The sequence below is a fragment of the Saimiri boliviensis genome, chromosome 2 (assembly GCF_048565385.1).
Source record: "Saimiri boliviensis isolate mSaiBol1 chromosome 2, mSaiBol1.pri, whole genome shotgun sequence".
NCBI classification, from domain to species: domain Eukaryota; kingdom Metazoa; phylum Chordata; class Mammalia; order Primates; family Cebidae; genus Saimiri; species Saimiri boliviensis.
In genome coordinates this window covers 185,008,807-185,022,456 of record NC_133450.1, presented here as the reverse complement: position 1 = coordinate 185,022,456, position 13,650 = coordinate 185,008,807, and the positions used below count along the sequence as shown (strand labels likewise).

The window sequence follows — 13,650 nt, the reverse complement described above, 5'->3', positions numbered from 1 at the left end:
ATACTAGTGCTTATTATAAAGGATAATGCAAAAATAAACTTGGGAACTTTGCATTATGATTTTTATTTTTAAATCTCTCATAAGCATGAGGGAAAGAAATGTTATTTGCAGAGAATTAAATCCAGAGGAGTTACAAATTTTCACTCGTCCCAAAAATTCTGTCTGGGTATTTCTTCCTTAGCTGTCGTCTTGCAGCCACCGTTGATGCATAGATGACGTAGCCCCAGGAGATTAAAACGATGGCAAGCAGCAACTAAACCAAAAACCGCAAAAGAGGTGTGAAAGCAAAAAAATTACTGTAATGTGCCTGATATTTCCCTTCGCCCCGGTCAGGTTACTATGTGCCATTGCTAAGGTGGGAATTACAGTAACAAAGTCGAATAAAGGGGGTTCCCGTGGCGGGTACACCCAGCAGCCCTTACGTAAGAAGCGGAAGATCGTATCCTTCAGGAAGAGGCGGAGTCGAGGTGAGGGAGTGAAATGCTTAATTCAAGAATGGATTTTGGAGTTACTGGGTGCTGAAGAAACAGGGTCCTATGCCTGCAGGCCCAGTGAGTCGATAAGGTGGAACCTCGCGAGCCCCGGGACCTACCACTGAATAAATCCAGTCCAGCGTGCGACGACTCACTGGCTTCATGGTAAGAAGGCGGCAGCGGTCCGCGGGAGCCGGCGGGAGCTGCGGGCCTCACGGTAACCTCCCAGGCGGTGGCTGCCTAGCGGCAGCAGCCATCTTTCAGCCGGGCACGGGCGCCCACCCACTCGCTTCGTGCAGCCCTTTCGCCTGCCTCTTCCGCCCGGAGTTGGGCGCGGCATCACGTGATCGGGGGCCTAGCCCGCCTTTTAGCGGGGAAGAAATAAGCGAGAATTTTTTTTTTCTTTCCAACTAGAGAGATCGAGATATGCGTGGTTCCACTGGTTTTCTTTCTAGTTGCAGTGCATTAGTAGTGCAGGATAAGGTGCTGTCGTGTCCATTTAAAAGTTAGTTTGGAAAGCAATCTGTGTTTTAAATATTACATCGGCGTCTAACGCTCGAAGAATTAACGTTTTCTCCCCCGCCCCGCCTGCATCTGATACACGATTTTGATGGACGTTCGTCTGTTCATCTTTGACTTAAAAATAGCACCCACTCTTTTATATTTGACACATCGTTGTGGGAACTCCTGTAAATCGAGCCATTCTTAAACGTATAACTTGATGTAAAAATAATATCTCTAAGAAGAAATAGGTGGGACGCGTTAGCCGCCATAACGTACCAGTCAAGCAACAAGTGTTTGTTGAGCGTGTCTGATGTTCTTCAACGGCCGCGCCTGAGATCCTAAGCCCCGAGCACGGCAGTTTGGCGGGCGAGCGTACCAGTTCAGCTCTAGAATGAGACGCTCACATTCAAGGCCTGAGGAGTAGAATCTGGCAACGGGCCGCTTTAGGCTCTAGACGTTCTTTATACCTCTCAGTATCTTAAGAGTGTCTAGATTTCAGCGAGTGGGAAGGGGAAAAGCAGAGAAAAACGTCTTTTGTTTGGGGAAGAGTCCAGGCCCTGTTTGTTAGGCTGTCCTGTTTCTCCCCAGCCTGGAGGGGATCCCTCTCTGGAGACTTTATAGGATACTGGTTTTGGATCCCGTTGGACTCCCGGTCTTGCTTCCGGGAGATACACAACAGGAGGTGAGACTTCACGTCCGTGTAACAGTTCCCCTCTCTAGACAGTAGAGACAGTTTCGTAACTTCCCGCAGTTTGGTGAGCTTGAAACGACATCGAACTAGTTCTTGTGTTTTCTGGGTAAGTTCAGCCAGTGTCCCGAGCGGCTGAGTACTAGTGACGGTGAGGCTCGTGCTCTCAGCCTGGGAGGGTCGCTCATTCCGGTCTGGCGCGGCGCGGGAGGGGCCGGGTTTCGGCCGGCGCACTCAGCCCCGCCCTCGAGGCTGGCGCGCGTCCGCTGCGCATGCGTGACGAAGGCGGGTGTTGTGTTTTGACGCGCCGGGAGCTGGTGGGGTGGGTGTCGCTCTCTGCCCTGCTTTGGAGCTGCCATTGGTGATGAGCGCTTTGCGTCACAGGGGTCGCAGCCGCCGCTGGGGTCTCCGCTGTCTCGCGAGGAGGGTGAAGCGCCCCCGCCTGCTCCGGCTTCGGAGGGTAGGCGGAGAAGTCGCCGAGTACGCCTTCGCGGATCCTGCCGTCACCGACCTAGCTTTCTGGGCCGCCGGGAGCTTGCGGCGAGCGCCCCAGCCAGGCCTGCGCCAGCATCTTCCGAGGTGAGTGAGATCCGGAACAATGGGGCGCGGGGGTCAGGCTGGCGCTCTCGCCTGGAGCAGCGCCTCGGGACCCGAAGGCTGCGGTCTCGGCCTGCGGGGCCGTCCGGGCCTCGGCGGGCCAGGGCCGGGTTCCCCGGGTGGCTCCTGCAGCGCACCTGTGGATTGATGAGGGCGGGCGGGCGAGCGAGGGTTGCGCTTCCAACAAGCGCTCTCGAGGGGCGCGAGCGTGGCAGTGTACTGGAAAGAGCTTGGTCTCTGGGAAAAACAAAAAAGCAATGAGACTGAATTCGTGGCGTCACCACTTACAGAGTGTGTGACCTTGCCTAGGTCCCCTAAGCCCTTGAATCTGTCTGTAAAATGGGAATAACAATATTTAAGTTCATTATGTAATGCGCCTGGTGCTTATCTTAGGTCTGTCCGGTGGCAGTTCTGAACCAAGGCAAACGACTATCACCGTGGCTCTTGCACGCGTCTGTGCTGTGTTACGCATTCTGGGCAGAAATTGTATGCCTGTGACTTGTTCATCCATTTACTGCAGCTTTCCTCATGGGCTGCTGATTGTAGGCTGGAAAGGGGCAGTGCTGAGATGAGCCACATAGTGATTTAAGAGGAAAACGGAGTAGACCTTTTGATAGGTAATTTTCAAGATTAAGATAAATTAAGAAACAGCTGCCCAAAATTTAAGTTAATAGTGGCGATAGCTTTCTGGTTTTCGTCCATGAAATGCAAAGAAAGCTATACAATCAGCTAAAACCAATCATGCTTGTCTGGAATGAGTCGTTTTAGAGGGGAGCAGTTCCCAACCAGTTCGAATTGGAATTAAATTGGATAGGATCTGGTCAGGTAGATCCTACAACTATTGTGTGTTCTTTTGGAATTGATTAAAATGCAGTTCAGAGAGGTACAGTGATTTTTTTTTTTTAAGGTGACAAGAGGTAGGAACCAGTTTATTTTTAATACTTGGGTGATCTATTTCATCTACTCGTAATCCCTTTTTAGTCACTTTGCCTAGAAATAGTATAATAGTTGTATTAAGTATGATAATTATTTTGTTATTAGTTATGGCTGATGAGCTACCAAAATTCTCTTCATGTTCACATTCCATAGAGAACAGTGTTGCGCTCTTACTGTGAATCAAGCACTGTGCTAAGGGTTTTCGTAAGATATGTCCCGTCACACAACCACCTTTTCAAATGGGTATTGTTACTCTATTTTAGAATTGAGAAAACATGAGATTTTGAGAAATATCTTCCTCCAGTCACACACCTAATAAGTGGTGGTGATTCTCAGCCTTGGCTCTGTATTAGAATTAACATCTCTCCTGCAAATGTAATCAGCAGATGATTAAATTGTATATAGTGTATGCCATAGATGACTTTTATAGGAAGTCTAAGTTTAATTCCACAGAGCAGTTCTACTTCGTTTATGTCATTGTGCAGTTTTTCAAATACCCAGTCTCTGAAATGTAGATTTGAGCTTCCTGATTCCTTATATCCCCCATCTGTTTTCCCTAGATGTGTGTCCATCTTGATTATCTGAAATTTCCCCCAATTGTGAAAGTGTTCTTATTCTTCTTAAAACCAGATTTGAGTATTTGGGAAAGAGAAGTTTTGGCTTAATCGATTTATACTAAAGATGGTAAACTGGCCAGGCGCGGTGACTCACTCTATAATCTAAGGTAGGCAGATCACGAGGTCAGGAGTTTGAGACCAGACTGGCAAACATAGTGAAATTCAGTCTCTACGTAAAATACAAAAAATTAGCTGGGCATGTTGCCGGGTGTCTATAATCCTAGCTCTTTGGGAGGCTGCGTCAGGAGAATCAACTGAATCTGGGAGATGGAGGTTGCAGTGAGCCGAAGTCACAGCACCACTGCACTCTACCCAGGCTTCAGTGCAAGACTCCGACTTAAAAAAAAAAAAAAAAAAAAAAAAAAAGGTGGCCGGGTGCGGTGGCTCAAGCCTGTAATCCCAGCACTTTGGGAGGCCGAGGTGGGTGGATCACGAGGTCAAGAGATCGAGACCATCCTGGTCAACATGATGAAACCCCGTCTCTACTAAAAATACAAAAAATTAGCTGGGCATGGTGGTGCGTGCCTGTAATCTCAGCTACTCAGGAGGCTGAGGCAGGAGAATTGCCTGAACCCAGGAGGCAGAGGTTGCAGTGAGCCGAGATCGTGCCATTGCACTCTAGCCTGGGTAACGAGAGCGAAACTCCGTCTCAAAAAAAAAAAAAAAAAAAAAAGGTGATAAACTTCATTTAGGATTTGCGAGACAGTTTAGGAAGTGTGACTGAAGAACTGATTGTCTCCTGTGTAAATTTATAGTCCTAGTTCCTAGAGTGCTAGGATAGAGAAACGTTTACACAGGCTTCTTAACAGAACCTGAAGTACTGTGTCTATCATCAGGCCTCCCTTTGCTACTTAAATCCAGAACCTCTCTTGCAAATCATCCGCTCTTAATCTGTATCCGGTCATCCCAGTTTTTATGCCTTAATTTGTATTTTTAAACAGCTTTGTTGAGATTGCATTCCATCCATAAAGTTCACCTGTTTTAAAGTTAAGTCAGTGATTTTTAGAATATTTACAGAGTTGTACAACCATCACAATAATCTAATTGTAGAACATTTTCATCATCCCAAAAAGAAACCTCATTACTGCCCCAGCAACAGCCACCAGCTTAATTTCATCTCTGTAGATTTGCCTATTCTGGACATTGCATGTAAAAGGTATCATACAATATGTGGATTCTTGTGAAATTTTTTCATTTATTTAGCATCATAAAAAGGTTCATCCATGTTACAACATGTTACCAGTACTTTGTTCCTTTTTATTGCCAAATAAAATTCCATCGTATGGATCAACTACATTTTATTAATCCATTCAATTGATGGGTATTTGAGTTTCTCCTTTTGAGATATTATGACTAGAGCTGCTGTGAATATTCATATACAGGTTTTTGTGTGAACATATTTTCATTTCCCTTGGCTATATCTAGGTGTGTAATTGCTGGGTCATAAGTTTGACTTCATTAGCATTTTCAAAAACATTTTAATTTTGTATTTAGTGATGATTTTTAAGAGCTAATTACTTATTTGATGATCTACATGCATTCCTATTTCATGTTTTTTTTTTTCTTTTTTAAAATATAGACTGGATCTTGCTTTGTTGCCTAGGCTGTCTCAAATTCCTGGCCTCAAGTAGGTCTTCTGCCTTGGCTTCCCAAAGTGCTGGGATTACAGGCGTGAGCCACCGTGCCTGGCCTCTTTGATGTTTCTGATGAAGACTGTTTGTTTATTTTGAAACAGAGTCTCATTCTGTCGCCCAGGCTGGAATGTAGTGATGAAATTATGGCTCACTGCAGCCTGGACCTCCCAGGCTCAGTTAATCCTCCTGCCTTAGCCTCCTGAGTAGCTGGGACTACAGGTGTGCCCATCATGCCTGGCTAAGATTCTTTTCAGCTAATGTTGCCTGTGTAGAAATACAAGAATGAGTTCTAATTCGTTTTTTTAACCTATTATGGAGGACATTAGCAGTCATTCGTTCACCTTTTACTGTCAAAGTGGTTAACAGGCTTATAAAACTAGAGAAGAGAAGGGTAAGGTTTCTTTCCTTCTTTTTTTTTTTTTTTTAATCATACTTTGTTCAGATTTTATTTTATTTCAACTACCAGTTTACTACCTAGTAGTAATTCCCTAACTCATTCTCAGCTGTAATTTTTTTTTTCTTTTCTTTTTTTTTTTTTTTTTTTTTTTTTTTTGAGACGGAGCTTCACTATTGCTACCCAGGCTGGAGTGCAATGGCATGATCTCAGCTCACCGCAACCTCTGCTTCCCAGGTTCAAGTGATTCTCCTGCCTCAGCCTCCCAAGTAGCTGGGATTACAGGTGTCTGCCATCATACCTGGCTACTTTTTTGTATTTTTAGTAGAGATGGGATTTCTCCATATTGGTCGGGCTGGTCTTGAACTCCCTGACCTCAAGTGATCCTCGCCCCTCAGCCTCCCAAAGTGCTGGGATTAATACGCATGAGCCACCGTGTCCAGCCCTCAGCTGTAATTTTTATATGAACTGGAAGTGTTGAGTAAACACTAAAACTCTGTTTGAAAGAACTAAGTGAAGATCAAATGTATTAATTTGGGATTCACTGCTCTTTTTTCCAAGTCCAGTAATCCCCTCATTATATAGAGGAGAAAACTAAAGTCTAGAGCAGGCGTCCCCAAACTTTTTACACAGGGGGCCAGTTCACTGTCCCTCAGACCGTTGGAGGGCCACCACTTACTGTGCTCCTCTCACTGACCACCAATGAAAGAGGTGCCCCTTCCTGAAATGCAGTGGGGGGGCCTTATAAATGGCCTCAGGGGGCCGCAGTTTGGGGACACCTGGTCTAGAGTAATATGGTTGTCTCCACATTAACTAGAGATAGTTCTAGGTGAAACCTCGTCTTCAGTCCAAATCTTTCGATAACCTCTTTGGTTCCCTCCCAACTTTAATCTGTCCCTTCCCTCTAACACACACACACAGTCTCTGAACTGAAAGGTCTTACAATTTTATGTGTGTGTTTCTTTAAATTTTCTGAGTGGGCAGATTAAAAAATGTTAGAAGTAGGGGGAAATGCTGAGAATACTGTGCAGTATTAAGGATTTAGAGTTTTTTTCCTTTTTCCTTTTTTTTTTTTTTTGAGATGGAGTTTCGCCCTTGTTGCCCAGGCTAGAGTGCAGTGGTGCAATCTTGGCTCACCACAACCTTTGCCTTCTGGGTTCAAGCAATTCTGCCTGCGCCTCCAGAATAGCTGGAATTACAGGTATGGGCCACCACGCCCAGCTAATTTTGTATTTTTAGTAGAGATGGGGTTTCTCCATGTTGGTCAGGCTGGTCTTGAACTCCGGACCTCAGGTGATCTGCCCACTTCAGCCTCCCAAAGTGCTGGGATTACAAGCGTGAGCCACCGTGCCTGGCCCCGGGTTTTAGAATTTGTATGGACAGAAAAGCAATTAGTATTATGTATTTATAATTCTACTTTTCCAGACCTTTCAGGACAGTGTTGTTTTTTTGCATTTGCAGTCCAGTAAATAGAAGACTAGAAATATCTAGACCCCTGAAGAAATGCTTGTTTAGCATTAGTTAATTCTCTATTAAGTTATGGTTCTGAGAAAGCCAACATACTCTAAAGTGAGCAAGTTTAATATGAAACCTATGGCGGAACACTTATATTTCACAGTCATGAGTTTTTGTTGTGGGTTTTGTATTGGTTTTTCTTATCATTTGTTAAGGCCAATGAGTCTATTTAGAAAATTACAATCTTGTTATTTGACTAACTTGACCCCATTTGACTAGTGATGGAACTTCTTGTGATAAAGGAGTATAATAGCTAATAGTTAATACATTCAAAATGATTAGTATAAAATTCAGCTTTGGGACTTATAAGATAAAGCCAATATGTATACTACATTTCAGCTCTAGCAAATTCATTTTGTAAGGTTTGAGCCAGTGTAAACCTGTAAACTAATCTTTAATATTCTGGTCATCCTTGTGTGAAAGGATAATAGGGAAGGGGATCAAAAACATGATTTCAAGATGCTTTGTGGCCTGACTTTTGGATTAAAGAAAAAAAGTTAAAGGAAGGCTTATTAGGAGTGCTGAAAGGAATGAGTGATTAACTGAATACAATAGTGTAGTAATAGTAACTTAGTGTAGTAATACTGTAACAACAGCTAACATTTACTCAGCAGCTACTGTGAGCCAGGCACTGCCCCTTGGCTGCTTTTTTATTATTTAATCTTTACTAAAAGATTTCTCTCCTTTTTAAAATGAGCTAAGGTTGAAAAAAGAATCTTTCACTAAAATTTATAGGATTGGTTTAAACAGGTGAACTTTCTGGTATGTAAGTTATGTCTCACCAAAGTTGTTTTACAAAAGTACGTATAACATATCACAGATAAATCAGTAGTCTGTATTGTTAGTGGTATATGTATATGAAAGGTATAAAGCCATGCATAGAAATAACATCAACTGAGGGCCAGTGTGTTTTTTTTCTTTTTCTTTTTCTTTTTTTTTTTTTAAGAGAGTGATAGGAGGGGAAGATAAGGGACATAAGATAAGTGGTGGATTCATGGGTATTTGGTATGGTTTTTTTTTTTGTATATGTCAGATATTTCTCATTATTTTTAAAAAGAATAGAATGTTACATAATGTTCGAGAGCTTTACTGTGTACCAGGTGCCTTTTCTAAGAGCTTTTTACATCTTCACAAAACCTGTGAGGGAGATTCTGTTATCACTGACCTGCAGATGAAATTAAAGCACAGAGGTAGTAACTGACACATAGTCACACTGGTAGTGTGGAACCAGGATTCAGTCTTAGGAAATCTGACTTCAGAGCTTATGCTTTAAGCACTGTATTACTGTGCTACATTGCCCCTTTATAATGCAACAAAAGTTATGGGTCACTTAAGTATTTTCACCAAAATATGTTACAAGGTCTTTATTTGCATTTTTGTTGAGACTAGTCTTTCCTCTATTATCAGGTTACTGATATATTTCTTTCCCTTTTACAGATAATGGCATCAGCTGCTAAGGAATTTAAAATGGACAACTTTTCACCTAAAGCTGGCACTAGCAAATTGCAACAGACAGTACCAGCTGATGCATCTCCTGATTCTAAGTGTCCTATATGCTTGGATAGATTTGATAATGTGTCTTACTTAGATCGCTGCTTACATAAGTTCTGTTTTCGCTGTGTACAGGAGTGGTCCAAAAACAAAGCCGAATGTCCATTATGTAAACAGCCCTTTGATTCTATTTTCCATTCTGTGAGGGCGGAAGATGACTTCAAGGAGTATGTCCTAAGGCCTTCATATAATGGTTCTTTTGTCACACCTGATCGACGATTTCGCTACCGTACAACTCTGACAAGAGAACGAAATGCTTCTGTTTATTCACCTAGTAGGACCGTGAACAGAAGAACAACAACTCCACCAGATAGTGGAGTACTATTTGAAGGGTTAGGCATTTCAACAAGATCTAGAGATGTTGAAATTCCTCAATTTATGAGACAAATTGCAATAAGGAGGCCAACTACCGCAGATGAAAGATCTTTGCGGAAAATTCAAGAACAAGATATTATTAATTTTAGACGAACTCTCTATCGTGCTGGTGCTCGAGTTAGAAATATTGAAGATGGTGGCCGCTACAGGGATATTTCAGCCGAATTTTTCCGCAGAAATCCAGCTTGCCTTCACAGGTTAGTCCCCTGGTTAAAACGTGAACTTACAGTTCTTTTTGGAGCTCATGGATCTTTAGTGAATATTGTCCAGCATATTATCATGAGTAATGTTACTCGATATGACTTGGAGAGTCAGGCATTTGTATCTGATTTAAGACCATTTTTGCTTAATCGAACTGAGCATTTTATACATGAATTTATCAGTTTTGCCCGATCTCCTTTTAACATGGCAGCCTTTGACCAGCATGCCAATTATGACTGCCCTGCTCCTTCATATGAAGAAGGCAGCCATTCTGATTCTTCAGTCATAACAATATCCCCAGATGAGGCTGAGACCCAAGAGCTGGATATTAATGTAGCCACTGTTAGTCAGGCACCATGGGATGATGAAACTCCTGGACCATCTTACTCAAGCTCAGAGCAGGTACATGTTACTATGTCTTCTCTTTTAAATACTTCTGACAGTTCAGATGAAGAACTTGTCACAGGAGGAGCCACGTCTCAGATACAAGGAGTACAAACCAATGAAGACCTAAATAATGACAGTGATGATTCTTCAGATAATTGTGTCATTGTTGGGTTTGTTAAACCTCTAGCTGAGAGGACCCCAGAACTTGTTGAACTGTCCTCTGATTCTGAGGACTTAGGTTCTTATGAGAAAATGGAGACAGTGAAGACACAAGAACAGGAGCAGTCTTACAGTTCTGGTGATAGCGATGTTAGTAGATGCTCATCTCCACGCTCTGTTCTTGGAAAGGATGAACAAATAAATAAAGGGCATTGTGATTCTAGTACAAGAATCAAATCAAAGAAGGAAGAGAAACGATCTACATCATTGTCAACTCCCAGAGACCTGAGCTCATCTGTAAGAGAAGACAGGGTATGTTCTCCATATAACCATAGACATAGGAAGAGGGGAAGATCAAGAAGTTCAGATTCACGTTCTCAGAGTAGAAGTGGACATGATCAGAAGAATCATAGAAAGCATCATGGGAAGAAAAGGATGAAAAGCAAACGATCCAGAAGCCGGGAAAGTAGCAGACCTAGAGGGAGAAGAGACAAAAAGAGATCAAGAACTAGAGACAGCAGTTGGTCCAGAAGAAGCCAAACTCTGTCTCTAAGTAGTGAAAGCACAAGCAGATCAAGGTCTCGTAGCAGTGATCACGGTAAAAGAAGATCACGGAGCAGAAATAGAGATCGTTATTATTTAAGAAATAATTATGGAAGCAGATACAAATGGGAGTATACTTATTACAGTAGAAACAAGGACAGGGATGGGTACGAATCATCTTACAGGAGGAGGACTCTGTCCAGAGCTCATTATTCTAGACAATCTTCAAGTCCGGAATTTAGAGTTCAGTCTTTTTCTGAAAGAACAAATGCTAGGAAAAAAAATAATCACAGTGAGAGGAAGTATTACTACTATGAAAGGCACAGATCAAGGAGCCTGTCTAGTAACAGATCAAGGACTGCATCTGCTGGGACTGAACGGGTGAGAAATGAAAAGCCTGGAGGGAAACGAAAATACAAAACACGGCACTTGGAGGGTACTAACGAAGTGGCTCAGCCATCTCGTGAATTTGCTTCTAAAGCAAAGGACAGTCATTACCAAAAATCTTCATCAAAATTGGATGGAAACTATAAAAATGAGAGTGATAGCTTTTCAGACAGCCGATCATCAGACAGAGAGACAAAACACAAAAGGAGAAAAAGGAAGGCCCGGAGCCTAAGTGTAGAGATAGTTTATGAAGGAAAAGCTACTGATACAACTAAACACCATAAAAAGAAAAAGAAGAAACATAAGAAGAAGCATAAGAAACACCATGGAGATAATGCTTCACGTTCTCCAGTTGTAATTACCATTGACAGTGACAGTGATAAGGATTCTGAAGTAAAGGAGGATACAGAATGTGACAACAGTGGTCCTCAAGACCCTCTACAAAATGAGTTTTTGGCTCCTTCCTTGGCACCATTGGAAACTAAAGATGTAGTTACAATAGAAGATGAATTTGGTGTGCTGGATAAGGAGTGTGATACTGCCACACTTACTAACAACTTGAATAATGCCAACAAAACTGTAGATTATATTCCACCTCTGGCAGATTCAGTTGAACAAACTCTTGATGTAAGAGAAGAGAACACCTTTGTTTCTGATTTAGAGAACCAGCCCAGTAACATTGTGTCTATTCAAACTGAGCCATCAAGGCAGTTGCCATCTCCACGGACATCATTAATGTCAGTATGTCTTGGTAGAGACTGTGATATGTCTTAAAACTGCCAAAGCATCTCATTGAGAATTATGATATAAAAAGAAAAAAGAATGTTGTTTACTGCAGTCTATTTAAAATGACATTTGGTGAAAACTCTCTTTCTCCTTAGAATATTTTAAGTGATTTTTTTTTGGTGTAATTTGTAAAAATCATTATTTGTTCAAAAAGTATGTATGTCCCACCCTCAAAGATATGCACTTTTAAGTGAAGAAAATGATATTGCTACCAGTTTATTTAAAACTTGGGGTCCTTTTTAAATAAAATTATATAAATTTTAGAAGTTATTTCATAAAGCCATATGGTATTGACATATTTTTAAGGTAGTCAATGAGTATTTTTGAATGTTTTTTTTTTTTTTTTTTTTTTTTTTTTTGAGAGTTATTCTGGAAATGTGTTATAAGCTAGGAGAACCCCTTTGGACAGTCTTTATTTTTCTTCTTAAAAATTTGTATGATTCAAAACCATTTCTTCAGGTTGGATTGAGGCATTTTAATCTGCACAGTTTATCTTCTGCCAAAATAAAAATTTAATATTTCTTTTATATACCTGTTTATCTGGACTGTTAGTAAAACAAATGTGTATTCAACAAAAGAAAAAAAAATAAAACAGTAACACTTTAAAACAAGAATCAGACATTTTCCTATGCGGTATATATTTTTTAAGTTTATTTTAGTAAGCCTAAAATCTTGAAAGTAGCTAAGGGTATAATTACGTCATAAATACTGAACTTCAGGTGAACAAATACTTCATAGTTTTAATTATTTTAGTTCTTTGATTTTAAGAAGTATCTTACTTGCTTTCTATTAGCAAAACAACATTTAACTTGCAAAAAAAAAAAAAAAAAGAACACTTGTTGGCTGGGCCTGGTGGCTCATGCCTGTAATCCCAGCACTTTGGGAGGCCAAGGTATGTGGATCACGAGGCCAGGAGTTCAAGACCAGTGTGGCAAAGATTGTGAACTCTGTCTCTACTAAAAATACCAAAATTAGCTGGGTGTGGTGGCGGGCGCCTGTAATCCCAGCTACTCAGGAAGCTGAGGAAGGGAACTGCTTGAACCCAGGAGATGGAGGGCAGTTGCATTGAGTTGAGATTGTGCCACTGCAGTCCAGCCTGTGTGACAGAGGAAGCTCTTTTAACAAAAACAAAAAAAAACTGTATTGTACTTCTTTTACATTGGTAGTTCTTTTGTATAAAGTGGTTATGTTTTATCTTGTTTTAGAGATGATAAAATTATGTTTAGGCTGATGTAGGATTGCAACTGAACTGTGAAGCTTTAGTTAAATGTAGCATTTATTCAGCTTTCCCTTTGCCTTTGCCTTGCCTTGTTCATTCTTAATTCAGTAGAAATTGGAACGCCTGCTGTGTGGCAGGTTCTGTACTAAGTTTTATCAATAGAGCAAAGCAGATATGCTTCCTGCCTTCATGGTGCATATGGACTGTTAAGACAAATATTTATATAAGCATAATATTATGAACTATCATATGTTCTATGAGGAGAAAGTGTAATTCCCTTTTAAGTTAATGGGAACCTAATCATGGGTGGACATAGTAGTAGAAACCAGGGAACAAGCCAGCATTAACTGGGGGGAGGAATTACTGTTAGCAAAGGATCCAGAGGCAGACGAAGAGTCTAGTATATTCCAAGAACTTAAAGCAGGATTAGACAAAGGACAGAGGGTGGGAACAGTCTTGGTAGGCCATATTTAGAATCTGTTTATCCTAAGGGTGGTAGAAAATTGTTTAAAATGAGAGAAATCTAAAATTGATGTTGGCAATTTTTAAGTAAGCTCATTGAGAAATTGTGGGAAGACTACAGTTGATCAAGAAATACACATTAAATTTGAAATTACTTTGTAGTTACAATGTAATTTTTAAGTATTAAAAACAACACTTACACGTTGTAATTTCACATCATGT

The 13,650-nt window shown here is 41.3% G+C and overlaps 2 protein-coding genes across 2 annotated transcripts; one reads left to right on the top strand and one right to left on the bottom strand.

Annotated features, from left to right (window-relative positions):
- Window positions 1-44: 44 nt before the first annotated feature.
- On the bottom strand, window positions 45-1,877 carry SMIM27 (small integral membrane protein 27). The gene is made up of 2 exons (XM_074394960.1): window positions 593-1,877; window positions 45-253 (listed from the first exon to the last, which is right to left on the bottom strand). Exons 1-2 carry the CDS (start codon window positions 635-637, stop codon window positions 131-133), a joined length of 168 nt encoding a protein of 55 aa, XP_074251061.1. The 5' UTR covers window positions 638-1,877; the 3' UTR covers window positions 45-130.
- Window positions 249-12,339, top strand: TOPORS (TOP1 binding arginine/serine rich protein, E3 ubiquitin ligase). The gene is made up of 3 exons (XM_003939730.4): window positions 249-638; window positions 2,050-2,244; window positions 8,796-12,339. Exons 1-3 carry the CDS (start codon window positions 636-638, stop codon window positions 11,733-11,735), a joined length of 3,138 nt encoding a protein of 1,045 aa, XP_003939779.1. The 5' UTR covers window positions 249-635; the 3' UTR covers window positions 11,736-12,339.
- The last annotated feature ends 1,311 nt before the right edge of the window (window positions 12,340-13,650 follow it).